The 25,251-nt window shown below is 44.5% G+C and overlaps 2 protein-coding genes across 7 annotated transcripts in view; both read left to right on the top strand.

Annotated features, from left to right (window-relative positions):
- Window positions 1–5,062: 5,062 nt before the first annotated feature.
- On the top strand, window positions 5,063–19,138 carry NFU1 (NFU1 iron-sulfur cluster scaffold). Of its 4 annotated transcripts, XM_051640731.1 has the most exons (9): window positions 6,198–7,038; window positions 7,153–7,259; window positions 9,622–9,757; window positions 12,111–12,177; window positions 12,963–13,077; window positions 14,070–14,133; window positions 16,309–16,483; window positions 17,259–17,347; window positions 19,034–19,138. In XM_051640731.1, the coding sequence occupies exons 1-8, from the start codon at window positions 6,989–6,991 to the stop codon at window positions 17,304–17,306; spliced, it is 762 nt and encodes a 253-aa protein (XP_051496691.1). In that variant the 5' UTR covers window positions 6,198–6,988; the 3' UTR covers window positions 17,307–17,347; window positions 19,034–19,138. The 4 variants fall into 4 exon arrangements, with proteins under 4 accessions (XP_051496692.1, XP_051496691.1, XP_051496690.1 ...); XM_051640732.1 differs by lacking the exons at window positions 6,198–7,038; window positions 19,034–19,138 and adding an exon at window positions 5,063–5,139 and having other exon boundaries at window positions 17,259–18,988; XM_051640730.1 differs by lacking the exon at window positions 19,034–19,138 and having other exon boundaries at window positions 6,381–7,038; window positions 17,259–18,988.
- Window positions 19,139–19,167: 29 nt separating this feature from the next.
- The window catches only part of GFPT1 (glutamine--fructose-6-phosphate transaminase 1), a 48,486-nt gene continuing 42,402 nt past the window's right edge, over window positions 19,168–25,251 (top strand). For 2 of the 3 annotated variants that reach the window (XM_051640626.1, XM_051640625.1), the window contains exons 1-2: window positions 19,168–19,244; window positions 20,015–20,163. In XM_051640626.1, coding sequence (XP_051496586.1) covers window positions 20,052–20,163 — 112 coding nt within the window. In that variant the 5' untranslated portion in view covers window positions 19,168–19,244; window positions 20,015–20,051. Of the gene's footprint in view, window positions 19,245–20,014; window positions 20,164–22,632; window positions 22,701–25,251 lie in introns of those variants that run through there. The other variant, XM_051640627.1, reaches the window with a different exon arrangement.

Genomic DNA, 25,251 nt, shown 5'->3' with positions numbered 1-25,251 from the left:
TGTTTAAGTCCAGCAGCCTAAGGGGAGGATGGATGGAAAAACCCTGAATGCCAGGACCTGAGGAGTGAAGAGTCTGCAAATAGGAGTTACCAACTGCCCTGTGTTTCCTGCCCCCCCTGAATTCAGTCCCCCTCCAAAATATCTTCGGTTGCAAGAGATGAGCCAGATTTTCTGCTGGACGTGCTTGGCCTGGGAGGGAGAGGGAGAAGCTTGGACAGGACTTACAGTCCTGGGGTGAAGAAGGAGAATCCTTGAAAGCGAGGAGGCTACACTGGCTTGCACAGCCCAGCTGTTGGCAAACAGTGACTTGCTGAGCCCAGGTCAGGAGCTGGGAACCTTCTGCCCTGCTCTCCTCTGCTTGGAGGGAAGTAATACTGGTGCAGACTTGTGGTTTAGGGTCTTTTCTGTCTTCCATCACCACCTCTTGAAAACAGAAGCACTGTGAAGAAATTGCTGTTTCCCTTGATAGGTTTCTTCAACAAAGCTGAGGCTGTTGGGTATTGTGTTTTGTTGTCACTGAGTTTTCTGTTTAAACATATACCTGAAAGGTGCTTGTTTTTGTTTTAGGGATAAACCTCATCCCCCCCCAAAAAAAGATGATGCCAACACTGACTACGATAGCAAACTGTGAACTGTCAGGAGACTTGAGCACAAGGGCCTGGGTTTGTTTCTACACACAACCTGTGTCATGGCCTTGCGTGCAGCCAGGAGGTTGGATCTGACCTCGGGCTGTTAAATGTGCTTGGGAAGCTGCTGGAAAGGAGGTCAGGCCTTGGTTGTGCAGGGATGAATCTGTGGAACAGGGAAAGTGCTTCACTGGAGCAAGCAGATACCATGGAATAAATAAGATGTGGTTTCAAGGTATTACTTCTGCTAACTGGATTCAGGTGGATCTTCCTTTCCTTCATTTTTACTTGAAAAAATGCTTTTGGATAATTCTGTGAAACTTCTTTCAATGCCATGTCCAGGTCTCACCTAATGCTGGGTTAGTCCCTCCCCCTTCACACTGGGACTGGAGCCCATTGCCTCTCAGGGGTGTGTTGGTGTCAGCCAGGTGGGGCTGAGCTGTATGTTATTCACACCTTGCTGTCCAGCCAAGGCAGAAAGGGAAAGCTCACCTGATTCAGGTCGGGTCAGGCTGAATTTCCAGTGAGCATTTGGGCAGCTTTTCTGTTCTTCAAGCACTTTACACAAAGAGCAAGCTAACGGTGCCCCAGAAGCTGACCATCCTGCCAGTATACAATCAGTGCTTAAATGGTTTTAAATCTCTTTTGAGGGATGGAGGCAGCTTGTTTGAAGCTCTGCATGTGACCTGTGAAGTAATGGGACTTTTGGACAGGGTGAGAAATCTGAATTTCAAAGCCAGTTACTCTGATATCTTTCTCATTTCCAGCCTGTGTTCCTCCTAATCCTGCACTGCCAGTGCTGCAGCTTCAGCAGGAGGAATTTTAAGTGGAAATTTCATTTCCATAGACTCTGCAGCTTACTTTTAAGGAATGTGGAAGAATCATGGTAATTGTTTTCTTTGCCACACAGCCAGTGATCTTCATGAAATAAGACCAGTATGGTCTCAGTGCAGACAGTTTTCTGAGCAGTACCACTGGTTTCATCTGTTTTTAAAGCTGTAGTGAGTTCTGTTCACTGCCCTGGGTCCTCCTGCACAGGGAGCTGCAGTAATCGCTGCAGCCCTGCGACAATCTTAGATTCGTGCTGGGAAAGGGACTGGTTCTTACCCATTGCCAGCTTCAGCTTGAATGCACTTGAAATCTCTCTTTAAAGCAATGAATCAGAGTTTCTGCATGCAAAAAACCCAACCCAACAATACCAAAAAGCAGTTGGCTTGGCTGTCTGTGCCTCACTGCCTTGTTTGTACAGTGCATGGAACGGGACCGGCTGCCCTGCTCTTGGCCCGTGCTTCCCTCAGACTGCTGCAGTATTTTTGGGCCTTGCCCCCTCTCTCTCCTTTCCCTTCCAACTCAGCACTGGTCATACGTGGTGTTCAGTTTACACTGGTCTCTGGACTGCTCAGTCTGTTGTGCACAGGGTGCAGGGGACACATGGGTGACATTAAGTCAGCCCATGTAAGCAATCATGACACAGGGCACCTGAAGCACATCTGCAGTGGGATTCCACTTACTGCTTAATTGCTGAACTCTCAATCACTCCAGAGGGGTAATCAGCTACTTTAACTCAGCTTCCACCAAAGACTCTTGTATTGGGGAGTTGAATTTTTGTGGGTGTTTCTTTCGGTTTTGTTGTTTTTTTTTCCTCACGATGTTAAATCAAGGCCTTTCCATACACCAAAAGACTCCAAAAAGTTTTTGCAGTAGTTATCTTGACAGTGAAATCTTGTTCCAATTGTGAAACACATTCCTGAAACCTGATCAGCTGTGTTTAGTGTTTCTAAAAATAAGTAGTTTCCACTGTAGGTAGGGAAATGGTGTCACACACACACCTAGAAATACTCCCCTGTGAAGTTAGGGGGATGATGGTGATGGACTTGTTCCTGCTCCCTCCTGTCCAGAGGGAGCAGTAATTGCTGGCAGGGGTGGGGAGGGGAGGGTGCTTGCTCTGATGGAAGATGCAGCTGGGGGAGCTTCCCTACACGCTGAGTCTGGCAGTGAAAGAAACTCCCTTGTTTCTGTGTGGAGCCAGAGCTGGAGGCATCTGTGGTCTCTGCTAAATGTGACAAACAATCTGTGACTCGTGTCCCAAGAGCAGCGTTCGTTTGCACCGCGCTGTAATTAGGGTCATTCTTAGTGGTCCTGGAGGTACCTCTGACTTGCAGGTTTTGATGGAGTCGAGTTTTGCACTCCGGGTGTGATCATCTGTGTTTCTGGTAATCACGGTGAAGAAAAGTTTTGAGTTGTAAACTTATGTACATTTTATTAAAACTGTATCTGATTACATCTTCTCTGCTGTGTGTTCCTTCTCCCCTGTGTAAAATACTTTTGCTGGATACATAGAATCTGACTTGTAATTAGTTCTTCCTGCCAAGGTACTGAACTCAGTCTGCCCTTAATGTTTTATTTGGCAGTTGTAAAGTCAAACTGACCTTTTTGCTTTAACAGAGGCTCCATGCAGTGGATATTCCAGTTTAATGGACAGAAACCTTCATGTCCAGGGCAATGCTGCAGCCCAGGGCTACTGAGCCCTCCCTGCAAACCCAGGAGCTGCTGCAAGAGAGAGGAGATGCAGAACGAACCCATCTCCAACAAGGATCTCATCCTAAGTCCTGGTACACAACAAGTGATCCATGGGACAACACTGTGCCCTTGTGGCCAAGAATGCCCATGGTATCCTGGTGTGCATGAAGAACAGTGTTTCCAGCAGGTCAAGGGAGCTTCTCAGCCCTAGTTGAGACCACATCTGGGGTATTTTGTCCAGTTCTGGGCTCCCCAACAGAGGCTACAAGGATGGTGAAGAGTCTGGAACATCTGCCTTATGAGGAAAGGCTGAGAGACCTGGGGCTGTTTAGTCTGGAGAGAAGACTGAGGGGGGATCCAATTAATGTCTGTAGATACATGCGGGCAGCAAGAAGGCAGGGACAAGCTCTTGTCACTTGTGCCCTGGAATAGAACAATGGGCAATGGATTAAAACTGGAGCCCAGGAAGTTCCACCTCAACATGGGGAGGAACTTTTCTGTGAGGGTGACAGAGCCCTGGGACAGGCTGCCCAGAGAGGTTGTGGAGTCTCTTCTGGAGACTTTCAAGAGCCACCTGGATGCCTTTCTGAGTGATCTGCCCTAGTTATTTTTGGTCCTGCTCTGGCAGGGGGGTTGGACTCAATGATCTTTGGGGGTCCCTTCCAACCCTGAACATTCTGTGACTCTGATAAGCAGAAGGACCTCGGACCCCCTGAGCTGTGCACGCCTGCAGGAGGAACCACAGGGGGATCCCAGAATAGGTTTTGTCAATGCCTGGGGAGAAAAAACTGTGCTTCTGTGAGCACAGCTGTGGGCCAAGGCACAGGCAATCCAGCGAGGAATGGCAGAAATGTTGTTACATTTTTAGGTTGTGTTAGTTAATTGTCAGAATAAGCAGCTATGGTTGGCCCAATGTGACTTTCTGGTCCAATATCAGCAGGATTGCAATCACACTAAGGGGGGGGAAAAGGCAGCCATGGCCCTAAACACAAACTGGAGTATCTTCCATCTTGCTGAAATCACCAATGTCTCTCCTTCCTCCCCAGGGAGACTCTTCCTTCTCCTGGTCCAGCCTGGAATGTCAGCAGGGGCTGCTCTCCACAGCGACAGGAGCTTCCATGGCAAATAACTTGTCATCAAAACAAACACATTCCCTCTAACTTTTTTTTTTTTGCAGCTCCCATCTCCATAAAGTTACTCAGCTAAATTTGCAATTTCTTAATGGCTTGTTAGACTTGAGGGAGAGGAAAAAAAAAAAAAAAAGAAAAAAAGGGGGGCGGTTTTATTAGGTCTGGAAGGGGCTGTTTCCAAGCCCGTGTGTGGTGAGCTGTGCTGCTCCTGGCAGAGGGAGACAAAGTGATGGCAGCAGCTGGGGTGCGAGCGATGAGCCCTCATCCCCTTGGGCTGGGCTATGTGAAAAACAAACAAAAAAAAGGAAGAGAGTGTTTCTTCGGAGGGAGAAGAGAAGGCTCCGGGGAGACCTTAGAGCACCTTCCAGTGTCTGAAGGAAAGCTCCTTTTTCCTCCCCAGGAAAGCTGGGGAGGGACTTGGGACAAGGGCAGGGAGGGATGGGATGAGGGGGATGGATGAAAACTGGGAGAGGGAGATGGAGGTTGGAGATGAGGAGGGAATTCTGGGCTGTGAGGGTGGGGAGAGCCTGGCCCAGGCTGCCCAGGGAAGCTGTGGCTGCCCCATCCCTGGCAGTGTTGAAGGGCAGGTTGGATGGGGCTTGGAGCAGCCTGGGCTGGTGGGAGGTGTCCCTGCCCATGCAGGGGGTGGATCTGGATGACCTGGAAGGTCCCTTCCCACCCAGACCATCCCGTCACTCGATGGTTCGGGCTTCACAGGGGTTAAAATGGCCGCTCCCTCAGCCCCCCGGGCTGCGCCGTTCCCGCCCTTCCCGCGCGCCGCCGCCAGGGGCCGCGGGGCGGGCGGAGGGAGCCAAGATGGCGGCTGCGCGGTGGCTCGGCAGGGCGGCGGGGCTGGGCGGCCGGTAGGTGACCGCGGGGCTCCCCCGGCTCCTCTGCGCTGTCCCCCAGGAGGGAGCGTGTTTGTCTGTCTCTTTGTTTGAGCGGAGGGGTCCCCTCTTGCCCCTTCCCCGCGGGGTGGGCGCGTCGCAGACGCGCGGCACCGCGACCTCCCGGCTCTTCCCCTTCCCTTCCCCGCTGCAGCAGGGCGGACGAGGGTGAAGTTACTTCTTCCTTCTCCTCCTTACAGACAGGCAGTGAGAGTGGGTTTCTTCCCGCAGCCCCATGACAGGAGCCCGGTGTTACTTCCCCGCGGCACGCAGGTGCTGAGGCCTTCCCCTGAGGCGAAGTTCCCCCGCGTGTGCTCAGGGCCGCGCCGCGGGGAGTAACTTCACCCTGCGTGTGCTCAGGACTCTGAACGAGGGGTAATTACTCCCCGTGTATGCTAAGGGCCACACAGTGAGGGGTAAAGCCCCCCGCGTTTTGCTCGGGACAGGGCAGCAAGGAGTAATCCCCCTCCTCAAAGCATGCGGTGAGGTCTGCTTGGGACCAAACCGTGCGGGGAAAGCTGCTAAAGACTGTGCAGTAAGGGAAAATGCAACGAGCCATCTGGTGATGGGCAAACCTGGCCCTGTGCTTGTGGACTGTGGAATCATTATTCCCCAAAGCTAAAGGGAGAAAGGAGTTTTCTCTTGGGAGACCTTCCTCGCATGTCCCATTGGGGTCTCTCTCTACCTGTTACCAAGACTACAAAAGTAAGCAAATAACATGATTTATACCTCTTTAGTGTTCATGTCCACTGGCAGCAGGGAAGCCCGTTTCTCTTGTTTCCATGTTTGAGGAGTCTGGGCCTAGGTGTAGTACTTCTGATTATGAATCAGCCTCCTCTCTTGGTAACAGCCCCTCCAGATGTGATTTATTTAACTTACCTGCTTATCCCGCTTTGTCTTTGATAAGGAGGAGAGAGAACAGATAATTAATCCTCTGCATGTAATATTTATCTGTGCTTATGACATGAGCTGGGGTTTGGTTATGTTTCTGATTTTCGCTGTGCTCCAAAATACCTGTCTGCTCTTGGCTGTGCACACAGTTACAGAAATCAGGTACACAAGCAAGTATTTATACTTTGGAAAGCTAGACCTGTTACTCCATCACTCTGCCTTGCTTTTTATCTTCCTGTTTTTTTCTTGATTCCCTTCTGCTCTTCCCCTTTGGTCTTCATCTGAGCAGATGACAGCACCCATTTTGACTGCTAATTCAAGTTACGTGGCTAGTACAGAGCAGGGCCTCTTTTTAACTGGTTTGGTTTCATTCTGCAACAGCACTTTTACAGGAATAGGCTGAATTTCTTTTTTCCCCAAAGGGAATAAATACACAGAGGTGGACAGGTATGAGTTATGGCTTGGTACATGTAGCTAACAGAGTTTTAATCCAAGTGTTGTCCAGGTGTTTTTTTTTGTTGGAAGAATAGTTTGTGTAAGAGTAGCCATTGCATTTCATTTCTAGCTGCCTGGTGTTGTTTAAGAGTCATATAGGAGAGTCTTATGTTTGACCAGCTGAACCCACAGAGTTGAGGGGTAAATTCTGCCTTTGAGTTATCCTCAGGTGCTTGGAGTTGGATTCATCTCAGCTGTCTGCAATCTTCTGAAAATTAGGTATTTAGTCCAAACTAGAGGTGTAGGTGCTTGCTGTTATCTAAAGGAAGACAAAGGCTCCCATAGCATGATTTATCCTCTGTTGTAGCTAAGTTAGGAGATTTGCCTGTCTTTAGTGACTGTTAAAAGAGTCTAGATTAATTTTTAGGTGGCTAAAATTGGAGAGGTAGTTTTATTTTGTTACAAAATTAGAGAGAAGGAGACCAAAGAGGAAAAAGGAATGTTTTGTGATCTAGCCTGCGAGCTTGCTTCATACCTGAGAGGTTTAAGGTAGGTTAGCATCGTGCTGAGTTCTGGGGTTGCTAGAAGCATGTGAACTCCTCATCTTGTGGGGAAGTGCAAACTTGTAATTTGGGAATTGCTAGTAAAATTCTTTTTCTCTAGGGTCTGTCGTACAGTGTTAAAAGATCATCATTTGACAACTCAGCTGTCTTTCCACCACATTGCACAAAAGAAGCTGTTTCTTCCATCTGCAGTGTGGCATAATGCAGGTAAATAGTAGCTAAAATTAATAGATGAATGCATTGTGAGTTTTTGTGTCTTGTGATAATCATGAAAGCCTACTCTCCTTTCTGAAATGGGTGTGTAATAACATTGCCTGGGTGGTTTGTAATGAAGTGCTGGTGTATGTGGAGCTTGGGGATAAGATGTGGATGGCTCATGATGTGAGTGATTATACACGTTTTTTCTGTCAGCTGGTAAGACTTACAAGGGCAATATATTACTTGGGCTTTGCTGCATTTCTCTTTCTTCCATTTCTATTTTAGTGTAAACATACCTCTTGTAAAAGACTCTGTCCTGCTTCAGCTGCTGAGCTTTGCCAGATAAAGTTGCTGGCCATCTAGATCTAGCAAGGCTGGAAATGAAGGAATATTTTCTTTTTTAAAATTTTCCCCCTCTTGAACACGAATCCATGTATGGTGCATTAATGGCATTCTTCATTAGCATTATCTCCAACTTGGTTTTACCCTGAAAAAGCAATGTTTAAGGTAGAGTTTGTACCTCCCATTTTTTGGCAGGCTGGAGGCAAAAACTAAAAAGAAAGGAAAAAAAAAAAAGAAAAAAGGCTGAAAGTTGCACTGCAGAAAAACATTGTACCTGCACCTGCCTGGGGGATTTAGCAGCTGCTGTCCAGGCTAGTAGCAGGAAGACAAAAAAAAAAATCTGCAAGTGCTGTTGCATGAAATTAGTCACCAATATAAATTGCATTTAGATTTTCTCAGGCAGAAGTTGCTTTTTAATTTAAACTTCAGAGAAGTCCAATCCTATCTTCTCCAGCACTATCTTTTCTACTTCAGTTCTAATCAATAGGCAGACTGATGAGTAGACTTTAGTATTGTGCCTGCTCCTGCAGGTGTCCCACTGAAGGTGGCCCCTGTTTAGTGCCTTCCCTGACCTTGAGCAGGGGTGCAAGTGGGAATACACAGGGTTCTGCAGATGATTGGCAGAAACTATAGACATTGCCTGTAAATTCAGCCAGTGACCAACTACTGAATCACACATTTCAAATGGTTATTCACAGCTGTGCAAAGAACTCTCCAGGTTGATTAATGACTTGAACCTGCTCTTAAGAAGGCAGATCTTCAGCTGCAGGAAACCCTTTTCAAATAGACATGGACACCTTTTCTGAGAGCTGGGTTGTGCTTTATGTATTAGAGGTAGTGAAAGAACAATGTGTGATAGCTGATAGTGACCTGTTGCTTCCAAAGAATGGGCACAGTGTACTCCATTTACACCATCCAAATCCCCCACTGTTGGTTATTTGTAAACTGTGTTGGGCTGGATGTGACTTTGGGTGCCAGCTGGATCTGGAAGGTGAGCAGGGATGAAGCTGACTGGTTGCTTGCTCTATCGGAATTATCCTTCTCATGTTCATGCTAAGTACTTCCATGCTAAGAAATAAAATGCCTTGTGTATGTTCCAGTCGGATGAGTTGTTACCATTACAGATATGTGCAGCAACAATTTGGCATTTATGGTGGAATTTGTCATCTAATACTGAAGAGTCATGAGCAAAATGGCAGTTTAGAGAAATTAAAATGTCAGCTTTTTTTTCCATTTTAAATCTCTCTATTGCATGTATTTTGAAGTTATGTGAACTTGTTTCTGAAGTATAGTTGTAAATATTGGTTCCTAAATGTTTTTGGGTTTTAAATGTGTTCTTTTCTTTCCTGACTGTTTGTGTATCATTGTGTCATTTGATGTGCGGCGAGTTAGAAAGAAGGAGAACTTGAAAGAAGATGGGAGACTGTCCCTAACTGATGATCAGCTTCTGTGGGTCAACATGCATATGCTGTGTCTGCAGGAAAATACACTGTTAAATGTACACCATTAAACATAGAGTATTAAATTTTGGTCAAGGTCACGTATTTTTTACACTCTACTGTTGAAAACCAGACCTGTACCATAAAAGAATCTTCAGTAAAAATTAGCCTTTTAAACGTCTTTACCATGTTTATTTTGGTTTGTTTTGCCAGTTCAATTTCTGGAGGATAAGTGATAGCTTGCAGTAGCTTTTCACTGTGTGGAAAATCTTATGAGCAGGGTGTGTTTTGGTGTAGCTGTTGTTATACTTGGTTTTTATGGTGATGAAAAAAGACATAAAACCCAAACTCCATAAATCATGTCTATCTTCAAGAGTAGTTAGTACAACTGATTATACTTTGGACAGGAAGTGATAATGCTGGAAGAGAGAGTTGACAGCATATGAGGGTCATAAAAAAATCTAAACACAAGAGAAATTAAGGTGGCATCTTGGCCTTCAGTGAGGGTGGTGGGATCTGTGACTTTTCATTTAGCCTACTTGAGTATGATTACATTATTTTTCTTCTTTTTATTCTTTCTTAATTTCCAGTAAGAGGCCTGTTTATTCAAACTCAGGACACACCAAATCCAAATAGTTTGAAATTTATTCCAGGGAAGGAAGTGCTGGAGTCCAGGACTATGGAGTTTTCCACACCAGCTGCAGCATTTTGCTCACCTTTAGCAAGGTATCATTAAATACATCCTAATTTGTTTGGGGGGCCAGTATGGGCTGTGTGTCTGCAACTGGTGTTTTTGTGGCTGCATCACAGCAAAATGCGTCATGGTCTTGTTTATGCAACTAGATTGAGAGGTGTAATATAATTATTCTTGAACAGTTGCTGCATCTCCAGTGAGACCTTTGGCCCTGATTTTGCAAAATCATTGCCAGCAGAATACTCTTAATTCAAGTGGTTACTTGGAAATCATGCAGCTTTTCAAAGTTGGAAATAGCATGAGGAAGTAAATAGTCCCCAAAATACTAGAAGTCAAATGTAGTAGCTTGCTTGCTTTGGCAGATGTTGTTGCTAGCATGAACTTAAAAGCCAGAGAATTTTTTCTTCACAAAAGGTTTATGATGTTTTGATGAAAGGAAGTCCAGTTTGGGCCTATTCTTTCAGGCTGGATCTGTAACATGTCCTGAGAGTTGCAGCTTTCACTACTAAGGTGCATGATCTGGAGTAAGAGTAGATGAGCAGATATGGGATCATCCTGGTACTGGATGGAGCACCTTCACAAGCCTCTCTGGGAATATTTAGGAGGATTCATTTTGTATGTGTATCATTGCTTTCACTTTAGCCTTTGAAGAGAGACTGTGTCTGTGATTCGGGTGGGAGGGCTTTGGTGAGATCCAGAAATGCTGCAGTAGCTTACCTCTGGAGATCCCAGCTTCAGGCATCTTTGTGTATGTTGGAAGAATCATATGCAAATCTAGAAGCTGTTCCATGTGACATTCTCCCCAGAAATTGTAGGGTTGTCAAACATGCAGCTCTGACATTCTAAAGGTCTCTTGCAGAGTTGTTTGTGAGCAAGCAGGATCTTTACGAGCAAAGCTCTGCAGCTCCAAGTAATAAACACAATGTGAAAGGTTTTTGAGAGCATCAGAAGGTGTTGGTGAAGTGCTGAAGCTGCAGGATCTGATTCTGCAACTGCCTGTCACAAAGTGGCTTTTGTCATGTATCTGTGAACAGATGTTGTCATCAGAGAAGATGTATGTGCTAGAATGTGTACCCTGGCAAACAGCTTGTGTGTGTTGTGCAGGTTAATGGCACATTTTATCTACCTTTATCACTAAACCCCAGGTTATGTGTTTTGTAAATGGAATACTGAATTATTTTAAAAGGGAATATTCGTTTTCCAAAGTAGTAATAAAAGCTTTCTGAAGGGGAGGGTAGAGAAATTATTTAATAGCTTGGTGCACTAGCATAATTTAATTTTGTAAGGAACCTTAAAATCCAGTTTATTAGTGATGTAAAAGCCCAATACATGTGTAACTGTTTCATGTGTGGAAATTCTTTCAAATGGGTGTTGTGAAATCTCTTCTGCCATTTTTCATCACACATACTTTTGTGAAAGGATTTCCAATTCCTTTGTTGCATTTTTTGTTTTTCAGTCTTTCAGGAGAATCTCTTTTCTTCCCTGCCCCCCCTTTCCCCCATTGCAAAAACACTTACAGCCTCATGCTGTATTTAAATCCAAGTGCTTCCTACTCATAATGATTTTTTAAATTGTTTTTTACTCTTCAGGAATAGCATCATTTATTTATTCTTTAGATGATTTTGGGGGGGTTTTATTTAGCTATTTGTTGAAATTGGTCTTAATGTTCCCATTCCACTTTTTATGCTGAAAATATTGACAAAAATATGTTGTTTCCTATCATCTAAGTTCTTGTGTTGCTTTGGATTGTGCTTATGAACCACTTGGTTGTTGGGTCCTCTGTGGGCCATCTAAGCAATTCAGTACGAATCCTGAGCCTTTACTAAATCTTTAGATTTTTTATGTGCCGTACAAATAATTGAAAATATTGATGATATCACAAAGATATCACCAAGTGAGTTGGTGTGTCAGGGCCTTGTGGACTGGACGCTAACCCTTTTGTTAATGGCAGCAGAATTGAAGGCAGTTTTTATTGAGCTCAATTGCTTTCAATAATTTGCTTTGATCTAATTCCTTGTATTTGCACTAATCCTACCTGAAACAATAGGTACCTACTAGTTTTGATGCTGATGAAATATGTTTTTATGTACAGAATGTAATTTTCCCTGCAAAGAAGAACTGGAGAAGCTCTTTCAGACATCTTTTGGAAAAGTCTTGAATTTTGTACATGTCTTTAAGATGGGTTCAGTTTAACCATGTACCTTGCTTCACAGCAGGATCTCTGCCTTTGAGTAAGCTGTAGGTGAAGTAACTCAGTTTCTCTTAATGGTTCAGGTTTAGTGCTTTTTTTTGCCTAGAAATGCATTTTTTTCTGTGACAGATAAACTAAGTCTTTAGGAGTTTGCCTGAAATGTGTGTGCATTTTTTGTTTTGTTTTTCAAACAGGCAGTTATTCAAAATTGAAGGAGTGAAAAGTGTGTTTTTTGGACCAGACTTCATCACAATCACCAAGGTGAGCAGAACAGAGATTCAGATATCCTAAAAGATGAGCTGAGATTCAGCTGCCTGACAGGTGAGCACAGAGAATATCGAACCAGCCTCTTGGCCGTGCATAGTGGAAGTACCAGTGTCAATGTCCACAACCAGCGTGAAGGGAATTGCCTTTAATATAGAAGAAAAAAACCCTACATTGTGGTGTGTGAAGAATCACTGGGGTAGGTTGCCCAGAAAATTGTAGATTCTTTGATCTTGAAAATGGTCAACACTGGACTGGACAAGGCCCTGTGCAGTGTGGTCACCTTGGAGGTTGGCTCTGTGTTGGGCAGGAAAGGGTGAGGTCATCTCCAGGGAGCATTTACAAAGGAGGTGGTTGTGTGGCTGGGACAGACAGAGGGCGTTGCAGGCAGTGTTGTGTTTACTCAAGGTGTGAAGCTCGTGTCAGCAGAGCTCAAGTATTGCCTGGTGTCCTGGTTTGAGCCAGGATAGAACTGATGTCAGTTTTTTTGTGATTTTTCAGCTGAGTTCTGTGCGGTTCTGCTCTTACTGTGTGAACAGCACAGGACAATACAGTGAATCATAATTTACAAACAAGGAAACCTTTCTGCTGACTATTATCAATTGAGTCTTGCTGAACTTTTTTTGGCTGAGCTGGACTTGATTAAACTATGAAATCAAATCCGTGCAGCAAATGTGAGGGCCTGTTATATTTTTAGTGTAAGAAGAATTTCTGTGTAACTTATTAGGACACAGATACCCTGTTTTTATTGATGTGGGTTTTTTTTCTTCTGATTCTCATAGGAGAGTGAAGAGCTGGATTGGAACTTACTGAAACCAGATATTTATGCAACTATAATGGATTTCTTTGCCTCAGGCTTACCTGTAGTTACTGATGAGGCACCCAGGACAGACACAGGTAAATCAAACTCTACAGGAAGAGGCCTGTTATCTGCCTTTAGGTTTAGATTTTCTGACATCCAGAAGAGCCACCACTTGTGCCTCAGAACAGCATGTGAAACAATTTAAAGTGAAAACTGCCAAAATTAACACAGGAGAGAAGTTGCAGGACTCCTGTGTCTTCAGGAGCACCGCTGCACTGCCTGAAGGAGTTGCTTACCCATGGATATGAAGGCTGCTTCTCATCTCCTGTAGTAGGAGGAGTGTATGTGTACATGAGCTGTGCTGAACTGTGTGTTTGGGCAGTGGGCAGCACGTTCTGTGGTACTTTGTGTATGTGGGACATTTTTGCAAGCGCTGAGGCTGTGTTCAGGAAGTTAAGGGATGTTGCTGCCTGTTGTTTTTGTATGGGTACCCACAAAAGTTTTTATTTCCCTCCTTGAATCGAAAGAGTGCCCAGGCTTAGTGTCCATGTTTTAATGATAGGTTTATGGCCTTAAATGAGGAAGAAATACTAAGAAGTCTTTTCCAAACTGTAATAGAAAGTAATTGAGACTAACTTTTAACTCAAGGGCAGTATTTTGCCTTGTTTTTCTCACTTGAGCTTAAAACTGCATCCAGACCTCCTAACCCAGACATGTTAATAATTCTTCTCCTGCTGCATTTTTTTATTGTGCTAAAACTTTACTTCTGAGGATCCTGCCTTAATCCATGCATCCCTTTAGAGTGTTCCTTGTTTCTTCCTTTAAAAGGTGGCACAACTGTTGTCTGTCAAGACCATTGCCTGTTGAGAAGAACTTTGAACCAATACTGGTTTTTGTCATTGAAAGCCTGAGGTGTGCAGAGGATTGTGCAAAAAAAGATACTATGAATTAAGGCTTCTGCCTTCTGGTTTCAGACATCTCAGTGGTGTTTTTGTGCTATTTCATTCTGCCATCATGGATATACAGTGTCAGTAATCCTATTGGAATTCTCTCCAAGGTCTGATTTCCACATTTTTCTTTTCCTAAGCTGCATCAGAAGAAGATGATGAAGTTGTACTGATGATTAAAGAGCTGCTGGATACAAGAATAAGGTAAATTGGGACATTTCTACTAGAAGGAAAAGGTTATTCTTGGGGTTTGGATTTATTTAGGGAGCAGTGCATTTTTCTTTGGGTATGTGTGATTTCATGGTTCAGTATCTAGTGTGGGGGTTTAAAGTGCAAAACTGGCCAGACTTGAGGATCCTGTTTCCTCTGAGTGAAAAGTTTTGTCTAGTTTTCCTGTGTCCTTTTAGAGTCCTTAAACTCCATAAACAGTCCCCATTGCTGAGTGATTTTGGAACAGTGTATATACAGGTCCATCGGATTTATCCTACTTATTTTTAAATAGCAAAACCACCATAATCTCTGCCTTTAAAGTTCTTTTTCCTCTGTTGTATTAATTTCTGTCTTGATTATATTTGTCCTTCCCTTCCAAGTATTCCAATGCAGTTGATACTCTTGTATCGTATGCTAAAGGAAAATTTACTAGTGGGTTTCCTTCACTGTCTGGGCTTTGGTGGATTTCATCCTTTCTTTCTTTTGCAGTTTTATTGATACTTTAACACAGCTTGAATTTAGAAATGGCTGGTAACTAATGAAGTCTCAAGAGTGGCTGTGGATGATGTTGTTTACGTGAAATGTATTTTTATGCTCATTAGTTGCCTTCCAAAGTGAATTGAAAGGAATGAGCAACTTGGCATTTTAGATGCAGGGGAAAACATCTGATGTGTTTCTGAAGCTGTGGTATCTGGTGGTGACATCTTCCCTGGCTCACAAATTACAGCAACCAGAAACTTGCATGTGGGTGTGAAAATAATGGAATTCAGTTTAATTTTTCCAGAAGCTGGGATGAACTTGGGCTTTTTAATTTCATTTTTTTTTAGATACTGACTTTTAAAAGTGGTATTTAAAAATACCATTTTGGTTATCCCAGAGGTTAATATTCCTGTGAAAGGAAAGAGGTAGAAAGTGTAACTTAAGTATGCTGTTTTGTAAAGCCATGACAGAAAGTACCATTTGGGAGGCCCTTCTCTTCTATATGGTTTTTGAAGCTCCTTCTGGTGTGTTACTCCTTCATTTCCCTTTTGTAATGGCCACAGAATTTCTGCCCATATTTCTGGGTTTCCCCACTTTTTTCATTATCTCTTTCTTTCCCTGTACCCCGTGGTGAACCAAGAAGCTGTTGATGACAATATTAGCAGTAGTTTATCTTAATTTTATAGCAGGATAGTTTACAGCAGCTGTATATAAGCCAGCTGTACATACAGAGCATTTATTATTTAGTCAATCACAAATACGTGCAAAAAAGTTGTCAGAAGGTGCAGGATGGAGGGAATGTAGGTCTGAAAGGTCCTGTAGTGTGTTAAAAAAGTTACATTTCAAATAACAAAAATTGAATTTTTAGTCATGTTACTTGGCTTTCTGGAATGGAGATAATTTGCTACGGTGAGCTGCTAATAAACGTGTCAGATGTGTAGATTATTCTCCTAGGAGTGTAGTTCTTGAAAGGGTTATTTTGGAAATCAGCATAAAGAGCTTCTGTTAAGAGTAACTTGGTGGTTTTAACTTGGTCTGGAAAAATGTTGCTATGGGGATACAGTCAGAATGCAGGGCGTTTGTTGCTTGCAAAGGAGACCAGGCTGCAGAAATGCTAATAGTGCTGGGATGTGATCTTACCAGATGCTGGTTTCTTCCCTCATTAGCAGGATTAAGCTTTTTCTATAGTTGGAGCTTTTTTCTATCCTGTGTAAACTGTGGTGAACTGCATCTTTATGGAAGCACTTGAGGACTTCTTATCACTGTCCCTCCTCAGGTAATAGATGCACATGCATCATGTGGTAGGACACCCGCCTGTTACACTTGGCACACAGCCCAGGCAATCATGGTTACCTGTGGACAGGGCCTCAAGGCAAACTGGTGCTTCTTTGCAGGCTGAATGAAGCCCTGCTCTAAAGTGCTTACCCCAAGAATTTCAGTGTTTCCTTCATGTGCTGCTCTGTTCATTGCAGATCTGTTTTGGTTAAAGTCCTACAGAAAACAAAGAGCTGCTGATTGAGGGAGTCCAGCAAAGTATGGAAATCTGAACCAGGGCTGTAGGGAAAGAGGGCTTTAGTTACTGTGTCTTGACAGTTCTTTGTGCATATTAAATTGATCTTTACTAAATATTTCTAAAAGGAAACCTATTTCAGCTCTGCTTGCCTTAAACTTTGTGTCATGTTCTATCAGGCCGACAGTGCAAGAAGATGGTGGTGATGTTATTTATAAAGGCTTTGAGGATGGGATTGTGCAGCTGAAGTTGCAGGGTTCGTGCACCAGCTGTCCCAGTTCCATCATCACCCTGAAGAACGGAATACAGAATATGCTCCAGTTCTACATCCCTGAAGTAGAAGGTGTGGAACAGGTGGGTTGGTGAGACATAATAGTTGTTTTATTTTACATGCAAAGCAGGTCTTTGTCCCTTTCCAGTGTGGACAGGTTGGCAGTTTAAGCAAAGATACAGGATGTACAGATGCAGGTTTTCCAAGTTAGACACCGTCTGTCTCTTAGCAGAAGATCCAGAACTCTTCAAAGTTCTGTACAGGCCTATGGACCCCAAGATGTGCTGGGGACTTCCTGGTGGAAAGCAGCTGTGCAGAAAAGGACCTGCTGGATGGCAAGCTGAACTTGGGCCAACCATGAGCCTTTATGGCAGAGGTGGCTGGTGATGTCCCAGGCTGGATCACGGGGGCTGTTATCAGCAGGTTGAGGGGGGTGATCCCTTGCTGGTCTGCTCCAGTATGCCCATGTCCCTCCTCTACTGAGGAGCCATAACTGGACACTCTGTGTCTGCCAGTGATTGTTACCTTTGTGCTTTGGTGACTTTTTGTGTGAAGGTACAAGCTTTTGTCTGCTAAAATGCAGATTTGTTTTGCTTACTCACTAAAAATCTGATACTCTGTAGTCATTGTTCTGGTGCCCATTTTAAGTAGCTTATTATTTCAGCCACGTTTCCTACTGACGCTTTTGATTGCAAGTGTTCCTTACCTTTTTCATATGACCATTGTCATTCAGTGGTGTAGAATTACTGCTGATCTCTGTGGGCCCTGCTGGCATTTAGTGTAATAAATTCTCTCTGCAATCCCACACGCCTGGGGGTTTAAACTGTTTACCTAAGCTACTCCTGGCTTTGATTACAGGTTGTTGACGATGATGATGACGTGGAGAAAGAAGCAAATTCTACTTGAGCTAACATCATCTGTGGTCAAATAAGTATTTACCTCTTGGTGTACGTAAATCATCCTTGTACTGAGGAACAACCAGATTTGCCTTTCTTTTCAGAAAACCAGCTGCACTTGTATCTGTGAAAATCTATCATCACTTTAAGCAGTTTGTCTGCTAATTTATTAAATGCCCTGCATTCAAAAAATAATCCTTTTGCTCTATTTTGTCCTATGTCTTAAGAAAGAAATGGTGGGCTTTAAAAATGGTGAGGTCTCTTCATTGTCCTTTCATTAAAAAAGTCCAAGACGAGAAAAAAGAAAAAGCAAAAGTAAAGTTTCTTGGCTGTTTTTTTTATGCAATAGAAAGATCAAATGTTTGTTCCCCCAAACCTCTTAATGGGGCTTGCAGTACTATCTGCCCTTGTTCCATAATTGAGAAATTCAGGAATGTTAATTTTATCGAGTCTTGTTAAAAAGTTTTGATTCATATAATTTTTTTCAGTTAAAAATAACCCATAACTTAGCTGCTCATCATGGAGGATATATTAGGAGTATCATTTGTGGAAAGTTACCTACTTGCTCACTACCAGTGTGCAAACAATAGCAGCAGAAAGAAAAAGCGGAGTTGTTTGTTTTAAAAATGTTTTAAAATAGATGTTAGAAGATGATCCTTATCAGCCTTAGTAAGTAAAGAGACTAATTACTTTATTTAGAAGTAAAATTGTTCAGCCACTATTAGTGGTCTGTTTAAACTTGCAAGATTGTTTATTGACATAAGACTCCAACATCAAGAGGAGTGCACAGTGCTCAAGGGCATGAATTACATGGATAGAATAGCAAAAAAAAAATGAAGGTGTTTCCTGCACCGTGTCCTGTTGGCTCCTCCTGAAGTGCCAATGAGTGCAGCTGTGGGGAGACCTGGCACAGCAGGACATGTCCCACTTTTGGAGACTATAGGAGGATAAATATTTATTGTTCTGAAATTGAGATCAGGACCTCAGGCTGTGCAAGTATTTCTGTTGACTTGTGTGCATGAGACTGAATGACTTCCCAGTGCCCAGGTGGCTTTGCTGATGGAAATACTGTTTGATTGTACTGCCATAATTGGGCTGAGGTTGTGGTTGTTGGTTGGCTGATGTTTCCAGTAATATTCCCTGCCTGCAAGGGTTTGACAGCCTCCATGTGTTCCCCTCTTATGCTCCTTGCCAGTGTAATTCCATTGAGTCCCTAAACAGGATCAATTAAGGCAGTGGAAAATCATTTAGATAGCATGCAGATCAGCATGTGGTAGCCATAATTTTTGTATTGCTTGTTAGAAATTAGAAATAAATATTGTAGCAAATATTTCTTCAGCTTTCATGGAGAGTAATAACCTAGAGTCATGTAAATTACTCAGGTTTTGGAAGTTGGTTTGAAATGATCATGTTTTCTTTACCCTGTTAATGGAGTACAAAGTGCCTAATCCTACAAGTGTGTCAATTACTAAGTTCCCCTCGAGATGGGCTCAGACTCCCCAAAAGAGAACTTGTGCAGACGTTACCACCATGTTCTTCTTGGTCAGCAAACCACAGAATGGCGAGTAATATTTCTGATTTCTCAAAAATAGGTCTTTTTAGGCCTTGTTTGTCAATTTAATGCACTATAAAAGCCGAAAGTTAAGCAGCAAAGTAGCTGTTTTGTGTGTTAAATAAAATGTATCTCTTAAAGATGTGGTCTTTATTTTTCAATTAAGCAGTACTAATCTCTTCCAGGTACAGTAGGATCCAGTTCTGCTGCTGTCTCTGTATTTCCAGTCTTGATTTGTACAAATAGGACCAAACTAAGCCTGAAGATTACACATCTTGAGATCGAAGAGATTCCATGTCCAACATGTATCCTGTGTGTCCTCAAGCTGTGTTGTGGAGAGGGAAGCACCAGACACTTGTGTCCCATCCTCTTTTACCTGTTCTGTCCCATTGCAAAGTAAGCTTTTTGGGGCAGTGGTTGCATTTCTGCAGCATAAAGCTCTAGGGGTGCTCTTCAACTTTGGATAAATGAAAGCAGAGGGTGGGGGTTAAGTGCCAATTCTCCCTTGGGCAACAAAATAAAACCCAGCTGTATTTGTAGCATGAACCATAATCATACATTGTAATACTGTGACAGCCCGATGTGGTGAAATTGTCAGCCAGTTCATTGGGAGTTCCTTTGGGGAAATTCTCAGCTCTGTCTGGAACATCTTAGTTCATGGAAGGAATCCCCGTTAGGATTCCTCCACTCACCTAAGGAATCTTTGACAGACTCTGAGGAACTGAGAATTCAGTAATGACTGTTCAGTGTTTAGGAGCTAATGAAGTGGCCAGTGTCCTCTGCAGCAGTGTGATCTGTGATGGGGTGTTCTTACAGCTCTGGTTTTAAAGAAGGGTTCCCTGTTAGTGGGCTGGGAAGCTGTGCTGTACTGTAATGCTCAGGTCAGCCAGGTATTTGGACTGAAATTTTGTATAAATTGCACTTAGTCATTATATTTAAAATAGTAATGACTGCCTGAAAATATTCTGGTCTTTTTTTAAAGAAAAAAGTGCCATAGATAAGTGCAAAATTACAGTCTGCCATTCAGCCATTTTTGTTTTCACCCATTTCAGACAGAGGAAACACAAAATCTATTTGTGTTCCCTAAGCTCTGCTGTAGCACTTTCTTTTAGAGGATAAGTTCATTTTAGCTATCTAAACTCTTGCCATCTTGAAACTGTTCACAGGTGGACATGTGGTTTTGGTCAGGATGTGACTCATTCCATGCTCCTAGGAGAAACTAGCCTGTTTGTAAGGCAGTCTGCTGATCAGGCTGTAGTGCACGGTGTGAAGCAATCAACAGCCACAGCCTTTGCTGACAGCATTTTTGGAACAGGTACTTCCAATCTAGTAGCAGGAGGAAATGGCTCCTGTTATTTGATATTAATATTCAAAATGCTTTATGTCAGAGATGACAAAACGTGCTGTTTTCCAGGAGATTATAGTTTGCAAACTATCTAAAATTCAGGACTTTATCTAGAACTTCTATTTCAAGAGAAATATGTTGAGCTTAGAAGAGAAGGAAGCAGGTATTTTTTTATTTTCCCCAACCCTTTCTGTTAATACTAAGAGGCAGGAGTGTTGTAGTTTGGGGAACTGTTTTCTACTAATCAACATGAATTATACATGGTAGTAAAACCACCTATTATATTTACAGCAAACCTCAGAATAAAGGAACAAGTTACATAGGGGATAAATACTGATTTTTATGGGGAAAAAAATGAATAGCTACTTGAAGACTAAACATACAGAGCTAAATTTCTCTATGTGTAAAATTCTGAGGAATTTGTGCCAGATTAGTACATATGGATGGATGAGTTGGCCTCAGTTTGAGGGATGTATCTGCATAACATCAAGTATGGTATGGGTTTAAGTCAAAGCTTGGCACTTGCTGTGCTGCTGACATAAACCCTGTGTTTTAGGAGTGGCTGGAAGGTCCATCCATGCTCCTTCAGGTCTGGGACATCCCTTATAAGTAAGTAAGTTCATACCTTTTTCTTCAGACAATGAAGGAGTATTTTAGGTTTGTAGTGAATACCTTAAGAAATTCTGTGAGTGTTAAGAAATTGTGAACTGGGAGCTGCTGCAAGGCAGCAAAGGAGCCCCCAGGATAGAAATAAACCAGCAGATGAACCCAGTCGGTCTAGTAGATCAGTAAGAGGATTTGAAGAGTGGCCAAAGATGAGGAGAGCAGTATTTCCATGCCAGCATATATTGTGTATATTTTTGGGATCACCTTTTGGTGGGTTAGTAGTTCCTTTCTCACCTGGGAAATGAAGTTCCAGTGCCACAAGTCATTCAGCTTCCAAAGTGAAGATGTGGAAGTGGGGGGAAAAAAACAGTTTGAAGTCAGCTCCTCCACAACTGACCCTTGAGGGTAAATGGAGGAGCACTGAGCAGCTCGACTGCAATCACAGCTCTGAACAGGACTGGCTGCCTGGGGTTGTTCCTCATTCCTCACTGCTGGATGAAAGCAGAGGTGGCTGCACTGGCTGCAAATTTTTAATGTTTCTTAGCTGGTGGGTGACCTTCCTGCTTCTGTTTGTATTCAGTGGGTTCTTCTCACAAGAAGTTCAAAATCTCCCCCTACCCTGGTATTTTTCAAGTATTTCGGTTGTTTTCTGCACTTTTTAAGGAAATCTCTCATTACTGACTTCAGTGTCAAGATGAAGTTGAGTGAACAACATTTTTCTTCAGAAGGGCTCGGCTGTCTTTTTGTAGCTTTAGGCTTTTACCAAGTTTATTCAAACAGTATTTGATTGTGGTTAGTTACATGTAGACAGTGTAACTAAGCTGTCTGAACAAGTACACTGCTCTGTCATCAGCTGTGCCTGTCCCAGTTTGCTGTGCAGATTCATCATAATGGCTTCTCTGTTTTACTTCTGAATAAGTGCTGTGATAGAGCAGTTTGGAAATGAGAAGATAGGTCTGGAGCACAAGTTTTCCGAGCAGTAGCTGAGGGAGCTGGGGGTGTCCAGCCTGGAGAGGAGGAGGCTGAGGGGAGACCTTCTGCTCTGCAACTGCCTGAGAGGAGGTTGGAGCCAGGGGAGGTCGGGCTCTGCTCCCCAGGAACAAGTGATGGGACAAGAGGAAACGGCCTCAAGTTGCCTGGGAGCAACTAGGTTGGATCTTGGGAACAGTTTCTTCCCTGGAAAGGGTTGTCAGGCCCTGGCCCAGGCTGCCCAGGGCAGGGGGGAGTCCCCATCCCTGGAGGGTTTCATAGCTGTGTAGATGGTGCTGAGGGACACGGGTTAGTGGTGACTGAGCAAAGTTAGATTTGTGGTTGGACTTGATCCTTTCTATCTTTTCCGACTCAAACCATTCCATGCTCTCATTGCTGGAGGTGGGAGGATGTGGGGGTACAGGACTGTGGGTGCTGCTTGTCCACCTCCTGAGCTTGGAGAAGGGTCATAACCGACTCCTCCGAGGGCAGGCGGGGGGCTCGGGGGTTCTCCCCCTTCTCACTTGCCCCTGGCTGCTGCGATGTGGGGAGCGGGGCTGTTCTCCCATGGACGAGCCGAGGACTTGCCGGGCGAACGGCAACAACTCTCCCCGCGCTGCTGCGCGGGGGACACGCGGGGCTCCAGCCTGCGCTTATTTCCACCGCGGCTGCAGGAAGCGCCCGGCTCTCCGTTCCCTCCCGGAGGGGCCCGCTCCCCTCCCCTCCTCCCGCCGCTCCCCGCACCCGGGGCGCTGCGGGACCGGAGGCGGACGCGGCTCCGGCTGCCACGTCCCCGGGGCGGGGCGGGCGCTGGGGCCCAATGGCGGGGCGGGCGTTGGGCCTGCGCCCTGGGCCGGCCCCGGGCCCTCCCGCCGCGGGCGGCCCCGCCGCGCAGAGCCAGCTCGGCAGCGGAGCGGGGTGCAGCATGTGCGGTAAGGCCGGGGCTGGGCGGCCCGCGGGGACCGGGCTGGGGGGCTCGCAGCGCATCCAGCGGTGGCGGCGGGGGTCCCACCCTGAATCCCCCCTTCCCCACCGCAGAGGCAGGGCTAGGCCGGCTGGGCACCCCCGGGAAAAAGGGGGCCGGTCGCTCCTGCTGTGCCCCGGTTATATCGACAAGAAGGGGAGGCCCGTCTCCGTTATCTGAAAATACCATCATCTTGCCGGCGTTTCCCCGGGGGAGGCGGGACGCGACGTGTTAATAAAGGGCAGGTTCTCCCGGAATTCTGTGCAAGTGTGGCCGGAGTGTACAAAAGGCCAGCGCCCGCGGTCCGCCTGGGCACGGCGTTTCCTCGGTGCAGAAACCTTCAGGGCTGTCGGTGGAGGGCTTCAGGATCGCTGGTGCTGAGGATGTGACACTTCTGGTCCCTGGCGGGTGGGTGTAGAGGCTGTAGTTGTCAAAATCGACCGAGTGACATGGGAGCCTAAGCCTCAGCGAACGTCACTAACGTGTGCACCAGAGGAAGGGGATACAGGTTTCACCGGTAGCGTTTCCAAACGTGTCTCTCTGGCCATATCAGAACAACCACTCCCACTCCTGGGTGAGAAGCGTTTATCGCTATTTTTTAGGCATTACAACTTGTGATATGGATACCCATCGTACGCTGCCTCATGTGTACTCGCTGTAGGCAGCGAGGCAGACAGGTAGATTGGTCCAAAGGAGGCTCAGGAGTGTCCATGGCTGGGTTGTGCTCCAGCCCACCTTGCTCTGCTCACACCCTGGTGTTAAGCACAGGCCTTTGGTGAGCTGGAGAGGCTCTTCTCCAGAGTCACTGGGGTGCTTTCCGCTCTGGGTTGCCATATTAGCACAATTACTCCACCTCGTCACTTGGCCACAAGAATATAATTTATCCTTTCTCTTCTTCTTTCTATGGTTTCATATTTTCCCATGGAAATTTATGCAGCCATGGTCTTGTTGGCTCTTCTTATTTGTCTTTTCCCATTTCCTTATTATATTTTCCCCCTGTACTTTTCTATGCAAAATTCAAATGACGCTCTAAACAAGATTTTGGTTTTTATACTTAATGTGGAAGTTGCTGTTTCTTTTGTTGTTTTAATGAGATTGTACTTGTGTCACCTTCAAACTGTCAAAGTCTGTGGAGCACTACAAAGAGGCAATCAGAAAGTCATAGTTCAGCTTACCTTTAACACTACGTTAATTTGCGTTAAAATACAAAGTGGAGCAGGGCTAAGAATAGAAAGGATAATTAATATTATAAATAGCTTGCTGCTGGAGTAGGGGTGGTTTTGGTGTCTTGTGCTTCCCTTATCTGACGTCCAGTCTTTGAAATGTGCAACATTAACATCCTGCTCTTGGTGTTTTTAACTGCCGTAAGCCCAGTGGGTTGCGATCAAGATGTAATGTGTTTCTCCCCTTTTCAATATATAAGCAGAGCTTTTGGATATTGAAACATTTTAGGAAATGGTAAGAAAAAGCATCAAGCATTATGGGCTCTCTTGAGGAGTCTTGTTCTGGGAGCCAGAAATGGGTTGAAAAATGGGAAGAGGAGAGCATTAACTGAGGACGTTAGTGCAGAAGAATAAGGCTTGGAAGTGGAGGAGCTCTTGGATACAGGAAGTTCATGGCTGAAAGCAGCTTTGTGTAGGGAACAGGAGGAGAACTGTTTGGAGTCCAAGGGTGCTACCACATGAACTCCTGTGACTTGTAGTTAAGCACAGTTGGCAGAAAAGAGGGAATCCAGTCACCTGTGCTGCCCTTCCCAGCCGGCTGGGGAGCCCAAGGCAGAATGGATGGGTGGTCTCTGCTCACATTTGGAAATGTTAATTGCAGTGATGGTTTGGGCTTTTTTCCCAGTAGGCTCTAGAAAAGGAACAAGGTGAACAAATTGAGGCATTGCCTGCTCAGATAGACCTGCAGGTGTCATATATAGGCAGAGCAGGTGTGTAGGTATTCTGAGAACTTAAACTAACAGGGCTTCATTGTCCTAGCTGAAGTGACAGTAGTCTGTCTTGGAGTAGAGGGATCTGACTGTTCATGCTGTGTCCTCTGCAGGGTCTGAGTAGCTGTCTTATGCAGCGTGGTGACAGCCCTGCAGGCCTGGTTGCGTTTAAAAGCCCTCAGACAGCGTTTCTGTAACAGATTTGTAAGTCAAGATGCACATTGCTTTATCTTTCCATGTGTCTGGTGGGTATATGACCCACATTCAGATTTTTATCTAGCTCATCTGAGGTAGAAAAGTAGTGATTAAAATGAATTATTGTAAAAGATGAAAAGCAGTGACAATTCCACTATTGTTACTTGCGTCCTCCCTGTGAGAGCTTCAAGACTGGAATTACCAACACAGTGTTTTCAATGTACTGATAATCTAATGCTCAGGTTCACATGCATGTGACCTTACAAAGTCCTGTGGTCTGATGTGCTTGTACTGCTTGATGGGTAAAGTACCCTCAAAGCTCAGCTCCTTGCTGCCTTGCATAAATGACAAGTCTGTTGGGATTTTGTTTTTAATGGTGTCAGTGAAAAAT

This window comes from Apus apus, chromosome 26, assembly GCF_020740795.1.
Source record: "Apus apus isolate bApuApu2 chromosome 26, bApuApu2.pri.cur, whole genome shotgun sequence".
NCBI lineage: Eukaryota > Metazoa > Chordata > Aves > Apodiformes > Apodidae > Apus > Apus apus.
The sequence above is the reverse complement of the archived record's forward strand: the minus strand, read 5'-3'. Positions and strand labels throughout refer to the sequence as shown.

Excerpts from the sequence above, each read along its gene's own strand:
- NFU1 (XM_051640731.1), top strand. The coding sequence starts at position 6,989 with ATGTTTTGTGATCTAGCCTGCGAGCTTGCTTCATACCTGAGAGGTTTA. Across the intron at positions 7,039-7,152 it reads TCATACCTGAGAGGTTTAAG|GGTCTGTCGTACAGTGTTAA; the intron begins GTAGGTTAGCAT and ends CTTTTTCTCTAG. Across the intron at positions 16,484-17,258 it reads AAGTAGAAGGTGTGGAACAG|GTTGTTGACGATGATGATGA; the intron begins GTGGGTTGGTGA and ends CTTTGATTACAG.